The 21933-nt window shown below is 40.2% G+C and overlaps 1 protein-coding gene across 2 annotated transcripts in view; it reads left to right on the top strand.

The window, feature by feature from the left end:
* Positions 1–21933, top strand: part of SPATA17 (spermatogenesis associated 17) — a 115294-nt gene that overhangs the window by 56300 nt on the left and 37061 nt on the right. For both annotated transcript variants that reach the window (XM_066611708.1, XM_066611707.1), the window contains 2 exons: positions 5977–6177; positions 18382–18530. In XM_066611708.1, coding sequence (XP_066467805.1) covers positions 5977–6177; positions 18382–18530 — 350 coding nt within the window. The remainder of the gene's footprint in view (positions 1–5976; positions 6178–18381; positions 18531–21933) is intronic.

The following is a 21933-nucleotide window of genomic DNA, read 5'->3' as shown; positions in this document are numbered from 1 at the left end:
TCATCTGGGGCAGGATGAAACTTGGTAAAACTGGGGACAGGGTAATTTTTTTTTAATAAAAAGAAGTAGATAAATAAGCACTGGGGTTCTTATGGGATTTTGAACTGGGACTATTTATTCATAAATGATCTGGAGTCAGGGGTGATCAGTGATATAGCCGAGATTGTGGAGGACACCAAATTATTCAAGATGATGGAAACCCAAGCGTACTGCAAATATCTCCAAAAGTAAATCTCCAAACTGGGTAAATAGGCAACAAAATGGGAAATGAGATTCAATGCAAGTAAATGTGATGCAGTAGTTCTTAAATTCACATATACACTGATGGTTCTTATGGGCTGTGGATTAAGGGGAAGCTGTGAGGAACAGCTGCTGGACAGGGCTTCTGCTTTCTTCACCTAGTGATGATATTATTGCCAGGCAATGAAGCCTCACAAGATCCAGCTGGTGACACGGCTGGCTGTGGTTTCACTAATTGAGGTATAGACAGGGTGCAGGGAGGTTTAAATGGACTAAGGAAAGCTGCAGGAAGAAGAAGAAGAAAGGAAAGGAGGATGAAATGAGGAGAGAGGGGTAATTGGACAGAGATGAAAGGATGGAGGAAGAAGATGGGGCTGAAGTCTGAACTGGATTAATGTACTGCTAGGGGAGACATAGGGAGGAACAGAGGAGTCTGGTGGAGGTGCTAAAAGTAGGATATGGTAAGGAAGAGATGTGGAAAAATGGAGGGAGGGAGAGAGAAAGGGCTGAGAGAGAGAGAGAAGGCTGGAGGAGACTGCAGAGACAGGCAGGCAGGTGGGTGAACAGAACATGCCAAAGCTTTCCTCCAAAGGGGCTGGCAGATAATCTGCTCACCACTACTCCCATAATGAGCACTCACCTAGATATTTCCACCATGGGGTGGGCTTACACATCCCCAGCCAAACCATCCTGGGAACCTGGACCAGGTGCCTATGAAGAGCCTTAATGTGAGTCTGAACAGAGGTAGATCCCTAACCCACTGCATCAACAGAACTCCAGTGAGGCAAAGCACCCTGCTAAAGCAGAGGTCTGTCCTCACCACTCTTCTACTATCTGTAAATTTAATCACAAAATAAATCCCCTATTAGCAACAAATGAGCCTCTGGGTCTCCTTGTGCCTCAGCACCCAAAAAATGTCATTCCCTATCCATATGATGGGAGGAGCAAGAATGGGGCAAAATACTTCCAGTTCTGAATTGGTGGATGACTATAAGGAAAGAAATCTCTGAGTCATGTTGGAGAGTTCCATTAAAACAGCTAATCAAAATGAGGTGGTGATGAAAAGGCAAATTTCATGCTAGGGATTAATAGGAAGGACTGAAAATAAAACTGCCAATACAGGTCCAGCCTTTTTATACACGGATTTTTTCTACATGGATTGACTCAACATGAATGGCCACTGCAAATGAGAAGGAATGTGCTGATCCCTAGAGAAGGGGGAAAATGCATCCCTTTAAAATCAGTTTAAAAAACTGAACAGTCCTTTAACAATAGCCTCGCTAATGAGAGAGATAGAGAGAGGGCGGCTGGCTGACAATCCATCAATCCTTCTCTCTCCAGGCGACCCCTCCCATCCCCCTGAACGCATGAAAGAAACCTGGTCACTTTGCATTGGTGAAGGAAGGGGCTGAGTGAAGCACCTTTCTAAGCCTTGGAGGAGGACTGATTGATGATTGTCTTCTTAATGACTCTTATCTTACATCAAAAAGGTCAGCAAGGCTGTTTTTAAATCACCAGAGCAAAGAAACTTTGTTTTTTAAATTGATTTGCTATAGTGCATTTTTTGCCATCCACGTGAGTGCTTGGAAGTGATCTCAGCAACCTGGAAGTGATGTCATAGCCAGAAATGACATCATCAAACAGGAAGTAACATCACTGATGTCAGAGCCGGAAGTGATGTCATCGAGCAGGAAGTTCTTGCCTAGAACTCAAACTGTAAATGACAAGAGACAGTATTCCAGCTCAGAAGCTTCTTCCAATTCTCCCTGCCCTCACTGCCATTGCTATCATGTAAAAAATAAAACAAATCTGGAACAAAATATTGTGTATTTATTTACTACTGTTTTTATTTCTGTCTTTATTTACAAAATCTCAAGCTACTTCTTGTATTGCACTTGAAACTAACAAACATTGATGTGGCTATTGATACTGTACTCAGCATTAGCCAGGAGCAAGTGCAGCCTGCTCATGCACCTCAATACAAGAAGTAGCTTTAGCTTTTGTAAATAAAGGCAATAAAAACAGTAGTATCCCCCTCAGAAGGAAGATCAGCAGGAACGCTTCCCCTCATCTCCCCCAAGCCTAAGCACATCTACTCAGAATTGACTCCCATTATTGGCAATGGGGCTTACTCCCAGGTAAGAGTAGACAGAATTGCAGCCTGAAAGAGAAGTAAGAAAAGGGGAAGGGTTCACATCAGAGAAGCAGCTGGGGGAGCAGCACTCTCCCTGGGTGCTTCCCCCCCCCACATGCCAGGCTTGCCCCCCACCTTTTGGCTACTCTCTTGGCAGCCAGGAAACCAGGGATCCCCCCCTCACCCCAGCAAAGATATAAAGAGAGGACGTGCAAGCCAGGGCAGGAAAGGATCGTGGCTTCCAGGCGATTTCAGAGAGGGAGAGAGGTCGTGATGCAGAGGACGAGAACGGCAATGCGGTGGTGGTGGCGGTGATGCTATTTTCAAGGCAGGCTCACAAGAGGGGAGATCACGTGGGTCTGCCTCTACTCACCCAAGCCCTATGTTCTGGTCTCTGCCTACACTCTCCAGCCCAGTGCAGCTGCAGGGAGGGGGGAGCTGCTCTGTCTTGCAACCCCAAGGCAGCTCATCCCATCAAGGCAGCCAAGCTGACAAAGGTTGGTGGGGAGAAGCCTGGCTGGCTGCAGTTGGCCCCCTGAGGGAAGCCTCCAAGTACAGACGGAGGTCCAGCTGGAAAGCAGCAGCATGCTTTCTGGGGAAAAGTGGCATGCTGCTTTCTTTGCACATGTGAAAGCCGTTCTTAGTTACATCTCAATGCCAGGAAGTTTAAAATGGCGACGTCCAGGCTTTGCCCACTTCCAAAATGGCGCCACCTAGGTCTTTTGCCATCTTCCAAGATGGCTGCCACCAGCTTCTCGCGACCCACCAGATATCGGATCGCAACCCGCCAAGTGGGTCCCGACCCACAGTTTGAGAACCACTGTTTGAGGATGTTGCTATATACAATATCCCTTCCTCTGCCATCTCAGAAAGGATATTGTGGAGTTGAAAAGGCTGCAGAAAAGGAAAATCATAATTATTACATGTTTGGAGTACCTTCTCTAAAAGAAAAACTAAAGAGTTCTTGTGCATTTGCCTTACAATATAAAAGCCTTACTTAACTTTTTGACATTAAGAACAGGAATTTTCCTGTGGGATATAGTAATGAACGATGCATTAGAGCTAATTGGGGAGCACTCTGTCCTCTTTCTCCCAGAGGGTTAATACATTATAAGGAGACTGACTTTCTTTCTGAGTTTCACTGGGAACCAAAACTCAGCTGCAGAGGCAACTATACAAACATTTGTTCTGCACATCTCTACACATCTTTATATCTGCTTCGGCTCAGATCTAATGCCTTCCTTCATTTCTGTGATTTAGGAATTCTCAGCAATTGAGAAGAGGTTAAAAGCAAATCTGAAGTTATTCACGCAAATGTGACTTGCATATGCCAAATTATTGGTCTACAATTTCTGTTATCTTTCAAATAAAGTGTAAATTGTTCTCTGTTTGTGTGTGTGTGCGTGCAAGTGCCAATTTGATAACATGAGTTTTCCTGATCTAGTGAGGTGACAAAAGCAGTCTTCTATGTGCACATGTAGTGTCATATCACAAACTGCATAGAAACAGGTTTCTGCATGTGTATTTGCTGCTAGATTGACAACTATGTATGCCAAAGGGATGCAATGCATATAGTTTTTGGAACTGTATTCAGTAATAGAGGTGTATTGGTGGTTCCGGGCAATTGTTCAAAAATAGGACATGCACTGTTACAATAGATTGTTTTGTGTTGCCAGTTACATAGAAACGTGTGTTGCCTCCATATTGTATGAGACCATTGGCTGGTCTAACCCAATGTTGACTACATTGACCAACAGCATGACAGTTGCTGGTCATCTGTTTTGCAGGAACTAAATCAAGGATTCCCCTTGAAACAGAAGATAAATACTGTGGCAAGTTTTGATGTATTCTTTGATGCGAAATTTAGTAAAGTTAGTAGGCAAGCATCCCTGAGAGAAGGCTTAACAGCACTTCTAATTCCCTTCTTCAGTGCACAGCTATGGGAGAGTATGTTCTGGATGAACTCCAAAGAGTACCGAGCAAAGAGCTCCGCACAAAATGCTTATACACCCCAGAACAGTGGTTCCCAAACTGGTGGTCGCGACCCACCAAAGCAGTGGTTCTCACACATTTAACACCGGGACTCACTTTTTAGAATGAGAATCTGTCAGAACCCACTGGAAGTGATGTCATGACCGGGAGTGACATCATCAAGCAGGAAAATTTTGAACAATTCTAGGCTGCAATCATACCCACAATTACCCAGGAGTAAATCCCATTGATATCATTGTTAAAAGATTATACATAGTAGCCTGTTAAAAGTACATGTCTGTAACATTTCACCAAATGCAGTCACATACAATGGAAGGATCAAGTCTAATATATTTAAAAAATATTGAAATGAATGGGAACTCACCTGAAATTAGCTCGCAACCTATCTATTGGGTCCCAACCCACAGTTTGAGAAACACTGCAGCAGAGAAACCAGAAGCTGGGCATTCCCCCTTAAGGGGAGTGGCCCTTCAAGGATGGCAGTGACATTGCTGTAGTGACCAAGGGGCTTTTTCACTTGCCTGGGGAGGGCAGCACTATCCTTCAGCTGGGTGCAGGGGGCTTACAGTCCCCTCTGCGGGCCTCCCCGCTGCTCTAAACAGTGCTTATCTCTGATCAGAATCCACTTCCAGTTTTCAGTTGATCTATGGCGGATGCTGGAGCTCCTGAGTAGGAGGTCCTGAACAGATCCCAGGAGCTCCTGAGCTCCTGAGGCTAATATTATAATGCCGTTGTACAAATCTATGGTAAGGCCACACCTGGAATATTGTGTCCAGTTGTGGTCGCCGCATCTCAAAAAAGACATAGTGGAGATGGAAAAGGTGCAAAAGAGAGCGACTAAGTTGATTACGGGGCTGGGGCACCTTCCTTATGAGGAAAGGCTACGGCGTTTGGGCCTCTTCAGCCTAGAAAAGAGACGCCTGAGGGGGGACATGATTGAGACATACAAAATTATGCAGGGGATGGACAGAGTGGATAGGGAGATGCTCTTTACACTCTCACATAACACCAGAACCAGGGGACATCCACTAAAATTGAGTGTTGGGAGAGTTAGAACAGACAAAAGAAAATATTTCTTTACTCAGCATGTGGTTGGTCTGTGGAACTCCTTGCTACAGGATGTGGTGATGGCGTCTAGCCTGGACGCCTTTAAAAGGGGATTGGACAAGTTTCTGGAGGAAAAATCCATTACGGGGTACAAGCCATGATGTGTATGCGCAACCTCCTGATTTTAGAAATGGGTTATGTCAGAATGCCAGATGCAAGGGAGGGCACCAGGATGAGGTCTCTTGTTATCTGGTGTGCTCCCTGGGGCATTTGGTGGGCTGCTGTGAGATACAGGAAGCTGGACTAGATGGGCCTATGGCCTGATCCAGTGGGGCTGTTCTTATGTTCTTATGAGCAGACCCCAGTGTATAGCAGACCTCCCAAAGTGAAAAAGTCTAGACCGTTTTAAAAGAAACTCTGACTGGTGAGGTATAATGTAAACGTGATGTGTTTTACATTTATCTCTTTCAACTGTGTCAGTAATATTTTTTAAAGCTGTAATAATTTTTACAAAGTTCTACCATCCAAAAATACAATTAACAAAATAGTGTCTTATCTTTTAGATTGCAGGTGTATACAACTCACCGTACAGACAATGTCCTGATCCGATGGAATTGGAATTAAGAAAAGTTAAACCTTTGAGACTCAAAGCAAAGCAAAGCAAGACAGATTCATTGGTTTCTCACTGGCTTCCTTGTTCAGATTCCTTTGGCTTCCAACCAGGACCACCACCCCTTCCTCCCATTGGAAGACAAAAACCTCAGGTAATGTGTATTGGTAACTCCTTTGATAACCATATTTGAGTATTGGCAAAACACAACAGAGCAGTGGTTCTCAAACTCACTGAGAGTCCAAGAACTGCTTGCAAGTTCTTATGGGGATAGGGACTGGGAGGAGGGATGCACCCTGGCAGCACCTCAGCAATCACTGTGCCACAGGCACCCATAGGCTTGTCTCCCTAACTGGGGGGGGGGGTCAGCAAGCCTCAGTGAGGGTCTGGGATGTGCAGGTCGGAGCGACTTCCGGATTACCGAGGGACGCTTGGGGTAAACCAGAAATTGCTCCGACCTGCAGATAAGAACAAAACAAAGCTTGGGTGAGACCCACAGAGGGGGCTGCAGGACCGACCCTCTTTGAGACTTGCTTACCTCCCCCCGCCCCAGGTTTGAGACAAGCCTCTAGGTGCCTGCAGCGCCAATCTTGCTGTGGTGCTAGCCAGGGCACGCATTCCTGGGTCAATCCCCTTAAGGGAAAATGGCTCCTACATTTTTTTGCTCCTACATGGTTCACAGCACATCACTTTGAGCAATAGAGCATTTAGTACATGTAGACCCCCTGATTACAATCCTGGTAACTGAAATATTTTCTTTATGAGAAACAGTTAATATGATGTAAATGGTTATATAAAATATGAGCCATACGCTGTTTTCAATGTAATTGCTTTTTATTCAAGAATGTTTTAAAAATAAGATCTGGTTTAATCAGTCACAATGAAAATGTAACAACTAAACTCTACTGTAACATAGCTCTGGGCCAGAAGCACAGACATGCCTAACCTCAATGAGATTAACTTCATTATCACTGAGACTTGCTTAATCTCAATGAGACTTAAAAGTATGCTTAACTTTGTCTGCTAGATTGCACTCCTTCCAGTGGCTCTGGTGCACACTTGGGAAATGATGGCATTCTAAGCTTTCATGGAGAAACTGGAAGTCACTTTTTTTACCTTAAGGCTGTGGATGGATGTCTGCGGCCTCTGCCGGCCTCTGGAGGGTGCCCCACAGTCCCAATCCATGGATAAGTGTGGATACGGATGCGCCCTATACTTATTGCCCACCCAATATTTACTAAAGACTTCATCTGCTTCTCATTTAAGAATCTTTATAATAATTCCCATGAACTAAATGGAAGAAGAAGGTGTAGAAGAATCAACAGGCAATGCACATTCCTCAAGCCTAAAGGAATTCTTTTTGCCAGGACTAAATTTTGTTAGGGAATCTATGACTGTTTTAAAATCCAGAAAGAAAAGAAATGCCAGTATTTCTATAACTTCTTCAGGCTGAAACTTGAACTGACTAAAATCTGCTTATAATCCTTGGTGGCCCCTTAAAATCAATTAAGCTACTCCTTAACTGCGTGACTGAGATGGAATATGCTGATTACAGTGATTGCAAGAGCACAATTTATTATACATTGTGTTGATCTGATAAGTTTCTCTTGGTTAGACTGTTTTGTAGGTTTGGGGGTTTGTTTTTTAGCTTCGACACAGACAAAGAAAGTTACACAGAACAAAGCCTTTCAGAACAAAGCAGAAGACTCTTGTTTATTTCCTGCGACTTGAAGAGGGAATTTACTGTATAATACTTTAATCCTTTCAGTGCCCTGGGATGTACACTGTGGAGTAAATTTTCAAAGTATAGTGCGTGGATTTAACTGCGCGACTCTTATTGATGTTAATGGGAGTCACACGGCTAAATCCCTGGACAACACAATTTAGGGGTGTATGTCTGGGAAAGGACATTGGTCTGAGCTGATGAAACAGCTGGAAATAAAAATCCATCACAATGCACTGTTCCAAAAGTGGCCTGGTGGTGTGACAATGAGGGATTTATAATTACTTGCCATTGTTGTGGCTTAGTTCTCGGTGACAGCAGTCTTTGACATTAAACTTCAGTGCTTTACACTTGAGGCCCCATGTGAGTGTTTAGATACCAAAAATATGTGCTTGGCTCTCAAGGAGAGTGTTAAAATGGGAACATGTTTGTGTCCAATTTTGAGTGAAGAAACGTTTAGCTATCCATTGGTTCTTTCTTTGGAAAATTCACATTCAATATTTTGCAGGAAGTGTTGCGTCTGTGAGGTATATAAAAGGAAAGTATTCATAGAGTTGATATATAAGTTTTGTAAGATCTATGACTTTTATTACTAAATTAACAAGAATTACAAACTGATGGAAGCAAAGATGAGACTGAAATTAGTCTTCTCTTCATTAAAGGTCATTAAATAAGAGCAGGTTGCCTTATTATTTTCCTCCTTTTTCTCATATGAGACTGTGCAAGACAAAAAGGCAGGCGCAGTGTTGAACCCCTGCAACATTGTGCATCGTGTGTTGTGCTAGTGAACAAAACATCCATATGTGTTCTGGTGCATTATACATAATTTAGTGTGAGTCAGATAGTGGCAGTACAATTGTATCCTGGAGAAATGTGTCCTGGAGAAATGTGTCCTAATATTGTACATTTGCATCTGTTCTTTTTGTGTCCTGGACGTTTGTGTCCCAATATATATGTATTTATATTAGATCAGTGATTTTCAATCTTTTTCATCTTGTGGCACACTGGCAAGGCACTAAAATGGTCAAGGCACACCATCAGCTTTTTGACAATTGAAAAGGCACACTGTGCTGTCAATAGGGGCTCACATCCCCCAATGGACCTATTGATAAATTACCTTCTCCCAAATTCCCGCAGCACACGTGGGAACCATTCATGGCACACCAGTGTGCCACGGCACAGTGGTTGAAAATGGCTGTATTAGATGTACGTTTTTATTTTTAAAATGCAAAAGTAAGATTAGGATTAGAGCTGTGATAAGAGGCTTAGGATCTATGGGGTTTGTTGCCTAGTTGTTGTTTGTTTGTTGCCCATTTATATTGGAATTGGCCTGGGACGCCAAAACAAAAACAAAAAAACCAGATGCAAATATCCAGGGACACCAGTGAGCAAGATGCATTTGACTAGAATGCAATTGTCCAGACACACATGCAGGAGACCTTTGGTATACACTGGAGTTGCCCTAGTTCAAAAGGTCACAGGTAGGGTTGGGAAAGACTTGGAAGAAACTGAGGCCTTGAAGAGCCATTGCCTGTCAACCATAGACAACAGTACTGAGTGAGATCACTAAGGGCCGAAACCTAAGCTTTGCACGCTGGCTTGCCGCTGGCAAGCACTGTTACAAACGTGCTGTAAGGCACATTTACGGGCCCTAGCACCGGTGCTCCACCGGTGCTAGCTCAGTGCTGCCTGGCGCTGGCTAATGCCGGGCAAGCGCTGGAGCTCCGCTGCTCAGCAGTCTCGCAGACCGCCAAGCAGCAGAGAGGTAGGTGGAGGCATGTGGGGCAGGGAGAAGTGATTGTGAGGAGCTCCAGAAGGATCTCTCCAGACTGGCAGAATGGGCAGCAAAATGGCAGATGCGCTTCAATGTCAGTAAGTGTAAAGTCATGCACATTGGGGCAAAAAATCAAAACTTTAGATATAGGCTGATGGGTTCTGAGCTGTCTGTGACAGATCAGGAGAGAGATCTTGGGGTGGTGGTGGACAGGTCAATGAAAGTGTCGACCCAATGTGCGGCGGCAGTGAAGAAGGCCAATTCTATGCTTGGGATCATTAGGAAGGGTATTGAGAACAAAACGGCTAGTATTATAATGCCGTTGTACAAATCGATGGTAAGGCCACACCTGGAGTATTGTGTCCAGTTCTGGTCGCCGCATCTCAAAAAAGACATAGTGGAAATGGAAAAGGTGCAAAAGAGAGCGACTAAGTTGATTACGGGGCTGGGGCACCTTCCTTATGAGGAAAGGCTACGGCACTTGGGCCTCTTCAGCCTAGAAAAGAGACGCCTGAGGGGGGACATGATTGAGACATACAAAATTATGCAGGGGATGGACAGAGTGGATAGGGAGATGCTCTTTACACTCTCACATAATACCAGAACCAGGGGACATCCACTAAAATTGAGTGTTGGGCGGGTTAGGACAGACAAAAGAAAATATTTCTTTACTCAGCGTGTGGTCGGTCTGTGGAACTCCTTGCCACAGGATGTGGTGATGGCGTCTAGCTTAGACGCCTTTAAAAAGGGATTGGACAAGTTTCTGGAGGAAAAATCCATTACGGGGTACAAGCCATGATGTGTATGCGCAACCTCCTGATTTTAGAAATGGGTTATGTCAGAATGCCAGATGCAAGGGAGGGCACCAGGATGAGGTCTCTTGTTATCTGGTGTGCTCCCTGGGGCATTTGGTGGGCCGCTGTGAGATACAGGAAGCTGGACTAGATGGGCCTATGGCCTGATCCAGTGGGGCTGTTCTTATGTTCTTATGGATGAAGTGTTCTGGGGCAGTGGGAGGCAGAGGGAGGGTGGAGAGGAGGTGTTCCGAGGGGAGGGAGCTGGGCAGGAGGGAGGGGGGACCGGTGACATTTGGGTCACCATCGAATCAAGTAGCCCCATTGCAGGATTACCCGCTTTACCTGGGGGAAGGGGACAAAAACCCCTTCTCCCAAGGAGTTGTTGGCAACTGCTTAGAGTGTGCAGGATGCGGCAGCAGCCATTTTTGGCACCGCTGCAGCCTCAAGCACCGGGCAGCTCCAGATTGGGCTGCCCATGGTCTGATCTTGGTATAAGGCAGCTTCCTTTGTTCATCTTTCAGTCTGCCCAGCATTCAGCCCAAATCACCTGTCAACATGCCTTTGTTAATTTTCAAAATGTTTTTGAATTGTTTGTAGTGGTGTACCAAAAAACTAATTTGAGTTTAATCCTGAGCATGCTGATGGATGAATACAATCATCTTGACTCAGGCTGATGCAACTGGAAATCAGTACAGGAAAGGTTTGCCCACACAAACTGAATTGAATGTGGGCAGAGGCCGTTTTTTCGGAATTATGAAAAGGGGGGGGAAGCATCTTTGTGGTTATTTGAGCCCATTAATTGGATATGTTGTGCATTCTCTATGTGCACCCTGTGTCAGTGTTTGGATAGTAAGTTGCCATTCCATTCTACTTATCACCATGGAAAAAGACCCCATCTCTTCTGTCCCACACATCTGCCCACATTCAGCCACCCTCCCACCACTACTAATTAAAATAGAATTGTCCCTTTTATGTGGAGAAAGCATATCATACGCATTGGAATTTGTGAGAGGTGGATTGTAGCAATGAGTACAGTTTAGCACACAGCTCAGTGACCTTGATGTCCCTTTGAGATCTGCATGATTTTCTGTGGGTGGGATTGTGCCCATAACACAAACTCATAGCAGAGATGCAACACAACAAGAATAAATGGAGGACTTTGTAATGGAAAGCAATGTCAGTCTTGTATTTTTCCGGTGTATACATGCATCCCCATTATGTGCTTTGAGGTCTACAACCACCTAAATAAGGTCATGGTTAATTCTTTTTCTCATTTTATGTTCTTAATTGCAAATGTCCTTTCTCAAAGACTAGATAACATAAGCAAATAACTGGCATTATTTTGAGTCAATTACTTGGTTGCTCTCATTATTCCTATGAAACATAATACCCCTTTTTATTTTATTATTATTATTATTTTGCTCCTTTAAACGCCCTATAGTGGTTCCAGAAAAAATAAATGTATTCTTGGTGCAGTCATTCTAACAGTGAATTAAGGAGGGGTGGGGGAAATAGCACACAAAGCAAAAATACTATGATTATTTGCTTCCTTAGCTTTTTTCTGGATGCCAGAGAATTGGGGTGTGATGCCTTTAAAAAGTAAAGTTCCAATAAAAATCCATTAACAACTTTCAAATATAGCAAGCCTCTTGTCCAGCTGTGAAAAGTACTAGATGATACTTATTTGCCATTTGTGTTATTTACGGTCCATGACTTTTATGGTAACTGGTTCCTATTATTGGTTTCTATTAATGTAAAACATAAGTGAACATAAATGAGGCGTGAATCATTTCTTTTTATTAGCCCTGCAGTCTTCACTCATTTCTTGCAGTAACTCCAGCTGTGACTTGTTAGTGATAACCTATTTAAAGAAAGAGATCCTTCAGAATAAGAGGCATGATTAGGAATTTTGCCCCCCCCCCACTTTTTTTTTAAGATTGTTTCACTACTTTAGTACTAGAATAACAATGGTGAAAGGAAAACAAGCTGTAATTAGCGACTCAGCAAAGCTGCTGCCTGTGAATTGAATTATAGTGCAAATGATATTACTGGTGAATTCAGACAGAATACTACCTAAAAGTAAGAGGTGATATAAGTTACTTTCACAATGCCAGATAGTGTTGAAAGATTTTAGAAATGATAGGCAAACTCTCTGAACAAATAAAGCAAATAAACTCCCTGACAAGTATTCAGGATCAGATTACAAAAAATAAACAGGATGTCAAGAATTTAAAGAGAGATACGAAGAAAACAAAAGTATGGAAGAGAATGGATCAAATGCAAAAGGAAAACAAAGAACTAGAGACTTCTGTAATGAGACAGGAGATGGAAAAAGCAGCATAAAAACATAAGAACATAAGAACAGCCCCACTGGATCAGGCCATAGGCCCATCTAGTCCAGCTTCCTGTATCTCACAGCGGCCCACCAAATGCCCCAGGGAGCACACCAGATAACAAGAGACCTCATTCTGGTGCCCTCCCTTGCATCTGGCATTCTGACATAGCCCATTTCTAAAATCAGGAGGTTGTACATGCACATCATGGCTTGTAACCCGTAATGGATTTTTCCTCCAGAAACTTGTCCAATCCCCTTTTAAAAGCATTTATTATCAGAATACAGAACCTTAAAGAAAAATCTTCAGAAAATACCAGAAGTCGAATAGAAGAATGGTTGACAACGGAGTTGGAACTGGAGGAGGATCAGATTAAAGAGTTAATAGATACTGCATACAGAGTTAATTCTAGATATGCAAGATTGAATAATAAGCCAAAAGAGATAGTGATAAAGTTTACGAAAAGAACTTCGAGGGATAATATATTTAAAAGGTTGGAGGAAAAACAAAGAGTAGTGGAGGGACAGCAAGTGAGAGTTTTGAGAGAAGTTCCCTGGAAAGTTTGACAAAAAAGAACACCTTATAGAAATTTTGCTGCAATATTAAGAAGAAATAGTGTGAAATATTGCTGGCAAATTCCAGAACGCCTTCTGTTTGTTTATAAAGAGAAAAGATTTAATATAAATTCAGTGGTGAAAGCTCAACAATTTTTATCAAAATATGGAGAAAGCCTAGGAGAACAAAACAGGGAACTCTCAGAAAAAGAGAGTACGTCCTCTCAAGAAGAAGAAGAATCTTCAGATCAAACTCAAAAAGAACAGAATGGAGAAAAGAAAAAAAAGAGAGGATCAAGATATAGAAGACAGTCAAGAAGAAGAAGAAGAAGCAGAAGGAGCAGTGGGAGGAAGAAGGAAAATACAATCAAGACAGAGAACAAGGAAAATATCAGGACAGGCAAAAAAATTTCTAAGTGAAAATGGCTGAACAACAAGTGAAATTTTTTTCTGTAAATATTAATGGACTGAATTCTCCTCAGAAGCGCAGAAGAATATTCCATCAATTATACCAAACCAAAGCAGATGTAATCTGTATTCAAGAAACACATATTAGAAAAAATGATGTTAGATTTCTCAATAATAGAAAAATGGGAACTTCATTTTTTGCCTCAGACCCACACCAAAAGAAAAGGGGGGGTAGCTACATATGTTAACCCCAAATTGGAACCTGAATTGAAGTGGCAATCGGAAGATGGGAGAATTCTGATTGTAGAGATTCAAGTTGAAACAAGGAAAGCATTAATTGTCAATATTTATGCACCAAACACACATCAGGATACGTTTTATAGAAGATTATATGAGAAATTAATCGTGGGAGAAGACAGGGATCTTTTTTTATTTGGAGATTTTAATGCAGTTTTTCAAGCTAAATAGGACAGAAAATTTAACAAAAGATCTGTAATAAGAAGAGAAACCTTATCCAGACCCTTTTTGGAAATGGCAGAAGAATTACAGTTGATTGACACATGGAGAACACAATACCCAGAGAAAAAACAGTTCACATATTATTCAAATTCACATAATTCTTGGTCTAGAATTGATATGTGCTGGGCCTCAATATCCGGTTTAGATGGAACATTTCAGACTGAAATTTTACCTAATATGTTTGCAGATCATAATCCAATTTTATTAATAATAAATAAAAAATTAAGGAGAAATAGTTGGAAGTTAAATACAACTCATTTGAACAATCAGAAACTTTTGAATCAAGCAAAAACAGAAATGGAATTTTTTTTAAGACCAATTTTCATCCAGAAATTAAAACACAAATTATATGGGATACGAGTAAAGCATTTTTCCAAGGAATAGCAATAAGAAATGCAGCAAAATAAAGAATTGGACAAGAAAAGAAAATTAAAGATCTTATACAAAGATGAGAAAGGTGAAATGGAATTACAGAAAGAACCTACAAATCAAAGAATTCAACAAAAGATTAAGAAGATACAACATGAAATTAAAATAATGCAAACGCAGGAGATGGAGAAGAAATTGAAAATGGCAAAATAAAATTTTTTTGAAAATGCAAACAAACCAGGAAGATGGTTAGTTTATAAGCTGAAAAAAGAAAGACAAAAAAGCTATATTAAGACATTGAAAGATTTGACTGGAAAAGAGAAAACAGAATTAGAAATAAAGAAAACAATTATTGAACAATTTTATCAGGCATTATATGAGAGAAAAAATATAGAACACCAGAAACAAACAGAATGTCTGAAGAAAAATAATAGCATTAAAACTTCAGCTGACAAAAGAATCTATTGGAAAATACAATTACTATAAATGAAATAACAGAAGCGATCAAAAGGCAAAAACTCCAAAAAATGCCAGGCCCTGATGGATTACAAGCCGAATATTATAAGAAGTACTGTTGTTGCCATTCAAAAAAGTGATTGATGATATATGGGAGACTGGAGAAATACAAATCTCATGGAAGGAAGGAACAATTACTTTGATACATAAATCAGACACGGATGAAAAAGAAATTAAAAACTATAGACCTATTTTGCTTTTAAATACAGATTATAAAATTTTTGCTTCAATTTTAGCCACAAGATTAAAAAATATATTAAATCAAATAATTAAAGAAGATCAAACTGGTTTTTTGCCAAAAAGACAATTGAAAAACAACATGAGAACTATAATAAACTTATTATAATTTTTTGAAGCACATCCAGATAAGAAATTAGCCCTAGTGTTTTTAGACGCCCAGAAAGCCTTTGACAATTTACATTGGGACTTTACGATTAACTATCTTCAAGAATTACATTTTGGTCCAAAATTTATTAAGATGATACAAGGAATATATTCAGATCAAAAAGCAAAGATTAAGAGTAAATGGAGGATTGACGAGAGAGATCAACATTCAACAAGGAGTAAGACAAGGTTGTCCACTTTCACCACTGTTGTTTATTTTTAGAAATGTTGAATAATGTAATAAGAGAAGATAACAGGATGAAACCACTTAAAATTAAAAGTGAAGAATACAAATTACAAGCGTTTGCAGATGATTTGGTATTTATCTTGGAAGATCCACTTAACTCCATAGAATTTTTGATAGAAGACTTAAAAGAATATGGGGAAGTGGCAGGTTTAAAAATAAATTACCAGAAGACCAAAATGATACTTAAAAATATAAAAGACAATGCTATAGAACAATTAAAAGAATTTGGACTACAAATAACAAGCAAAGTAAAATATCTAGGAATAATAATTACCAATAAGACAAGTACATTAATGGAAGACAACTATATTAAATTAATGAAAGAAATAATAAAAGGTTTGGAGAAATATAATAAATTGCAATTATCCCTAATGGGAAGAATAGCTCTATTGAAAATGAAAACATTACCAAAATTAATGTTTTTATTCCAAACTATTCCAGTTATTTTGAAGAGAACTTTTTTTTGAAGTAATGAATAAAATTACTACAAAAATCATCTGCCAAGGTAAAAAAAAAAACCGAGAATAAGATAGAAATTACTTTAAGAGGATGAAAAAAGAGCAGGATTTGGATTACCAGACTGGGAATTATATTATCAAGCGGCAGCCCTAAACTGGATAAAAGATTGGGGACTCATACCAAATTCCAAAATTTTAATTTTAGAAGCACATGATTTACAAATAGGCTGGCACGCATTCCTGTTTTATGATAAAGTCAAACAGCATGGATATTTTAGACAACACATTTTAACAAGATCTTTAATTTGGATATGGGAACAGATAAAATACAAGATATACTCTAAATTACCCAAATGGATAAAACCGCTTGAAATAGCAACTAATCCGAACTGGATTAAAAAAGACCAAAATAAATCATATAACAATCTGTTGAATATTAAAAGAGAGATCTTAAGTAAATTTGAGTTACGTAGAAGAGAAAGGAATAAAATTGGACGGGTGGAATGAATTGCAAATAAGATTACAAGAAGTCAGAAAAATAGGTTTTTATGAAGAAGATATAAGTTTTGATAAAATATTTTTGATTGATAAGGGGAAATATATACATAAAAAATGTACAATTTTATCCTGGAGATAAGAATAAGAAATAGTTAAAGAAGCAATGGTTTGCTGGGCAAAAAATTTTTGGATATATCGATGGATGACTGGAAACAAATTTGGAATATAAATATTAAGATAACTAAAGCAGTATCTTTTAAAGAGAATTTATATAAAATGTTTTATAGATGGTATTTAACTCCAGAGAAATTAGCAAATATGTATTCTGGGTCATCAAATAAGTGCTGGAAATGTAAAGAGGTTGAAGGAACCTTTTATCATATGTGGTGGACCTGTGAACAAGAAAAGAAATACTGGAAAATGATACATAAATTCTTGCAAGAGATATTGAATTGTGTCTTACCATTCAAACCAGAAATATTCCTTCTAAATGTGACATCAGAAATTAAAGACCAATATAAAAAATACCTTATTGTACATATTGTTACAGCAGCAAGAATACCATTTGTGCAAAATTGGAAATCTACAGACATGCCAACTAGAGAAAATTTAATAGACAAAATTTATGAAATAGCAGAAAGGGAAGTTTTAACAGAAAGAATGAAAGAGAGAGATTTAGGTAGAGTAAGAAAATATTGGAAGCCTTTTAATGATTGGATAGATAATTTTAGTTAAACATCGAGTGTTTAGATAAATTTAAATTTTTATAATGGCAAATATGATAGCTTTTGTATTGAAGATTATTGTGTTTTTTCAGTCATTTGATTGTTTTTTGTTTTTTTTAAATAATGCATGTTGTAATCTAGGGCCATATCCTTATGTGTTACCTGTGTAGTACTTGCCCAAAGTCTAACCCATTTTCCTCACCTGTATCTGTAATAAATAAATAAAATATTTTATTAAAAAAAACCACACACACAATGCCAGATAGCACCATTTTTGCTATACATCTATGGTCTAGTTCAGGGGTGTCAAACTCATTTCGTACAGTGGGCCAAATAGCGTTCATGGTGTCTGCTGAGGGTCAGAAATAAGAGCAGATTAAGCAGATGACGACCTGAAATAAGCACTTTGTTCTCTTGTAGGGACTCATTAGCTTCAAATGAAAGAAGATAAAATATGCAAACCTTGATCATATTTTCAAGATACGTGGAGCCCAATTTATCATGCTGAATCAACCCAATTAACACACGGGCTCCCCTTTCAGCCATGCTGCTTCTGCCAAGGCATTGCCTTGCTGATCTGTATCTGAGAGGTACTCTGCGAAGCGTTACCTCAGCAGAAGTGGCACTGCTGAAAAGGCAGCAAAAAAGTAAGGAAGCACACCCAGACTTGCGGACTCGAGTTGTTCACATTCATGACTCATTTCAGAGTCAGTGGACCGAGACCCATGTCAGTGCTTGAGTCACTGACATACATAACTCAAGTGTATACAAGGAAGCAAAAAACACGTGTTTGCGACTCTGGCTCGAGTTTCCATCCCTGGTTTTAGCTATGTGGTTAATTAGTCATTAATTGAATTGTAGTTTTAATACTGTACACCACTATGAGTTTATATTTCTAAATAAAGAAAAATAAAATCAGTAACAGAAAAAGGTTTTTCTACACTTCCCACATGCCTATGTTCCTCTTCATCAAAAATAGGCTGCAAATTAAAAAGGTAGCAGCGATGAGCAAGTCCAGTGTAAAACATGAATCTTCTCCTATATCTGTGCCAGGGCCCTTTTCGTGAACCTGCCGAGGTATTGCGACAGCGCTACAGACCTTTGGGACCATCCATGCTGTTGGAACCATCATGCATTTCACTACAGGCTGCCAGAGAAAAATTACGGCAAGACGAATGGAGAAACCGTATTCATGATGATGTGTAAGTTCCTTGTTTTTCCTTTCAGTTTCTTCCAGGGCCCAATCCTCTCCCTGTTTGCCCTGATGTCTGCGGACCACCAAGTAGAAGAGCAACTTTCCCGCCACCAACTCAGGCCTTAAGGATCTTGAGATAGGTCCTAATAGGATTGTGCCATTGGTTTCTTATGTCTGCTTACCAAGATGCTGTTTATTCTGAAAATTTAGAAAGCATTTCTTATGTGTTAATCGCTCTAAGCATACTATTTTTCACCAACATTCTGACATCTTAGTTTCTCGTCTGTCACCTAGGCAAGTTGGAATACTTGAATGTAAGCCTCTTTTGCTCAGTTGAGATCAATTGAACTAAATCAGTTTAATCTAAATCAATTTTAGTGAGATTGATTTGTAGAGTGGGTTATTTATTCTATAATAAGACTACCTGTAGTTTGGTTAGCAGCTCTAGATGATAAGCCATTAAGCCTTCTTGGTCACGCAAATCAGGCACTTTATGGCCAAGAGAGACCTCCATCAACTCTTCCTTCAAAACCATTCTGTTGCCAATGACCCACTATTCCAAATGTGCACAGGCTTTCTCAACTCCATCTTGTTTCTTGGCACTGTGACTTTTTGCTGTTCATCTGTAGCAGGGGTCTCCAAACCCCAGCCTGGGGGGCAGATGCAGCCCGCAGCAAGCCTCTTTACGGCCCGCAGCCAACCTCTTGTCCCCTGAAAGCCTCTGGCCCACTCAACTGAACATGACCAGAACTGTGCTCTGATTGTGTCTGGAGGGTGTTGTGAGGGCCAGAGAGGTTGAATGAATGAGCCCATTCATTCATTCATTCATTCATCTAAGTTCCATCTCTAATTTATTTATTTAAATTTTATATTTAAATTTTTTTTCCAGCCTTCCACACCATGCCAGATATTTGATGCAGCCCTCTGGCCAAAAAGTTTGGAGACCCCTGATCTATAGCTTAGTTCAGGAGTGTCAAACACATTTCATACAGAGAGCCAAATAGCAGTCTGAGGACCAGAAGTGACATCTTTAAGCAGGAAGTGGTCATTAAACAGATGATGGCCATAAATAAGCATTTTATTCTAATGTAGGAACTCATTATCTTCAAATGACAAAGAGAAAATATGCAAACCTTAGTCATATTTTCAAGGTATGTAGAGCCCAATTTTCACACCGGACTCCCTTTCAGCAGTACTGCTTCTGCCGAGGAGTAACTCATCTCCACTGGTGGCCAGAGATCTTTCTGCAGCGCCAGCAGGCTTGCACAAGCCTTTCCATCAAAGCTGCATGCTCTTGAGTAGTTGCAAACATGCTTTATGGCATGTTTGTAACACACTAAGCCAGGATAGCGATTTCTGAGGGCTCCGTTAGGATTGTGCTATGAAATAAACATATAGTAATGACTTGTGCTGTGCTGAGGAAGTACCAAACCCATGATTTAGCTTTGTATTATTTCCCATTTATGACTAAAGAGCAAAGAAGGAATTTTGTTTTCAATCTCCCTACAGTGGCCAAAGATTCAGAGGGAGATGGCCTGCTCACTTGCTGCTGTATGTGTATGTCATGCTTATCAGCCACAAAGATTGTTGACACTGTCAGCTTTGACAGCATTGATTACCTGTTTCAAGGAGCAAGTGCCTACAGTGATTGGTGGATTTTGGGACTTTGGAGAAGAAGCAGAAAGCGAGGGCTAGGATTTCATCCACCAGGCATCCAAAATGGGTGATCAATGGTGCTAAAGTACTCTGGACATAGTTCTCAGTCCAGTGTAGGAAACTGCACAGACATCCCCGGTTGCTGATACACACATCAGTCCTGGGAACCATAAACACAGAAATGTTTGCCTTCACTGTTTCTAATCTCTATATGGAAGAATGTGCCCTGTCTTGCCCTGCCCTGATTCAATTGGAATGGTTGAAGTTTGGATTGTGTATTTATTTGCAAGTTTGAAGAGCAACAGACAGTTGTTGTGAAAATGGACACTGAATGTTATGTCTTACAAATCTATCACATCTAAAACTTTTTTCAAGTTATGTCCAGTTTTTCATTTGCTTTGCAACTTTAGCAATTTGCATATTTTCTGGACTATTATTGTATTATGATAAACAGGGATTATCATATATTTTCAGATAATGTTTTCTTAACAATTCAACTTCTATTTGTAACTCTTCCATTTATTTTAATTACTAGCACAGTGTGCAACATTTATTAATCAGCAGAGCCTTTTTAAGTTAAAATACTAAATTAGCTAACCCCATTAACACAGAATACTCCAAACAACCAGTAATAGGAGAGGTAGTTACTGTGCAAATCGTATTATACATGCGGGTGCTCTAGGGCACAGTTAAGCATGATTACCCTCTTTTGATCCAGTATTCCTCTGCCTCTTCTAGCTAATTTCCAGTGGAAATTTACAAAGTGGTGCCTTCATTTTTCCAGCTTAATTTTTCTAATGAAGTTCTGGTACTTTATAACACTGGGGATATAGATAATAAGTCTGTATATAATTAAGAAGTTCTAGAATTTGTCTGCAAAGAAGAGGTCTCCGTTACTTTTGCTTTATGCAAGTACGAGGCTAGCATTTTGTGTGATGCTTTTACTAATACTGCAAACTGGGATTAAAACCAAAACAACCCAATGATACTTAGTTTTATATCAGAAAACATATGTATAGTATACAAAAATTGGCATTTTGGATATATATTACTGCATGAGATATTTAAACAGTGATTCTCAGATATGACTTATTGAAATACATTACCTTAGGTATGACCCAGCTAGATATTTGTTTCTTTATTTGCATGCAATCATTATGCATCAAATTATGTCTAGCACAGGGGAACTGGATAAAGAAAACCATTAATTATGCTCATCTCTTGGACTGAAAGGAAGAGGTACTTTCAGAAATCACATATACTGTATGGTATAGTGTATATGCCTGGTTTTCAGGGGCCAAGAGAGGTCTGATCTAGACTGTTGAGTACAGAGACCCAGAGAAGCTGACCAGTAGTCAGAAAGTGGGGCCAAAGACAGGGGCAGAGTTCAAAACAGGCAAGGTTTAATTCCAGAGAATCAAGGTTCAAAGGGCCACAGATAGGGATTTGGTCAGAACCAGAAAGGCTAATTCTGGAGGAGGCAGATTGGGGCCAGAGACAAGAACGTAGCTCAGGTCACACATTGATTGAGATACAAAGTTGCGCTACTGGGGTTGAAGGACCAGGAGCAGGCATAAGGTCAAGTTGGGTGAAAGTCCCAATCTGAGGAAGTCCGATATAGGAGGTAGCAGATGTGTTAGCAGAGCTCTCAAGACAAGATTGATCAGGCAGAGAAGCAAGGAATGAGACCTAGGCTTGATAGGGTCTAGTAAATCAGGATTGGCCTGAGGGATCAGCTGATAATGTTCAGACAG

The sequence above is a fragment of the Tiliqua scincoides genome, chromosome 1 (assembly GCF_035046505.1).
Source record: "Tiliqua scincoides isolate rTilSci1 chromosome 1, rTilSci1.hap2, whole genome shotgun sequence".
NCBI lineage: Eukaryota > Metazoa > Chordata > Lepidosauria > Squamata > Scincidae > Tiliqua > Tiliqua scincoides.
This window is presented reverse-complemented; position numbering and strand designations above follow the sequence as displayed.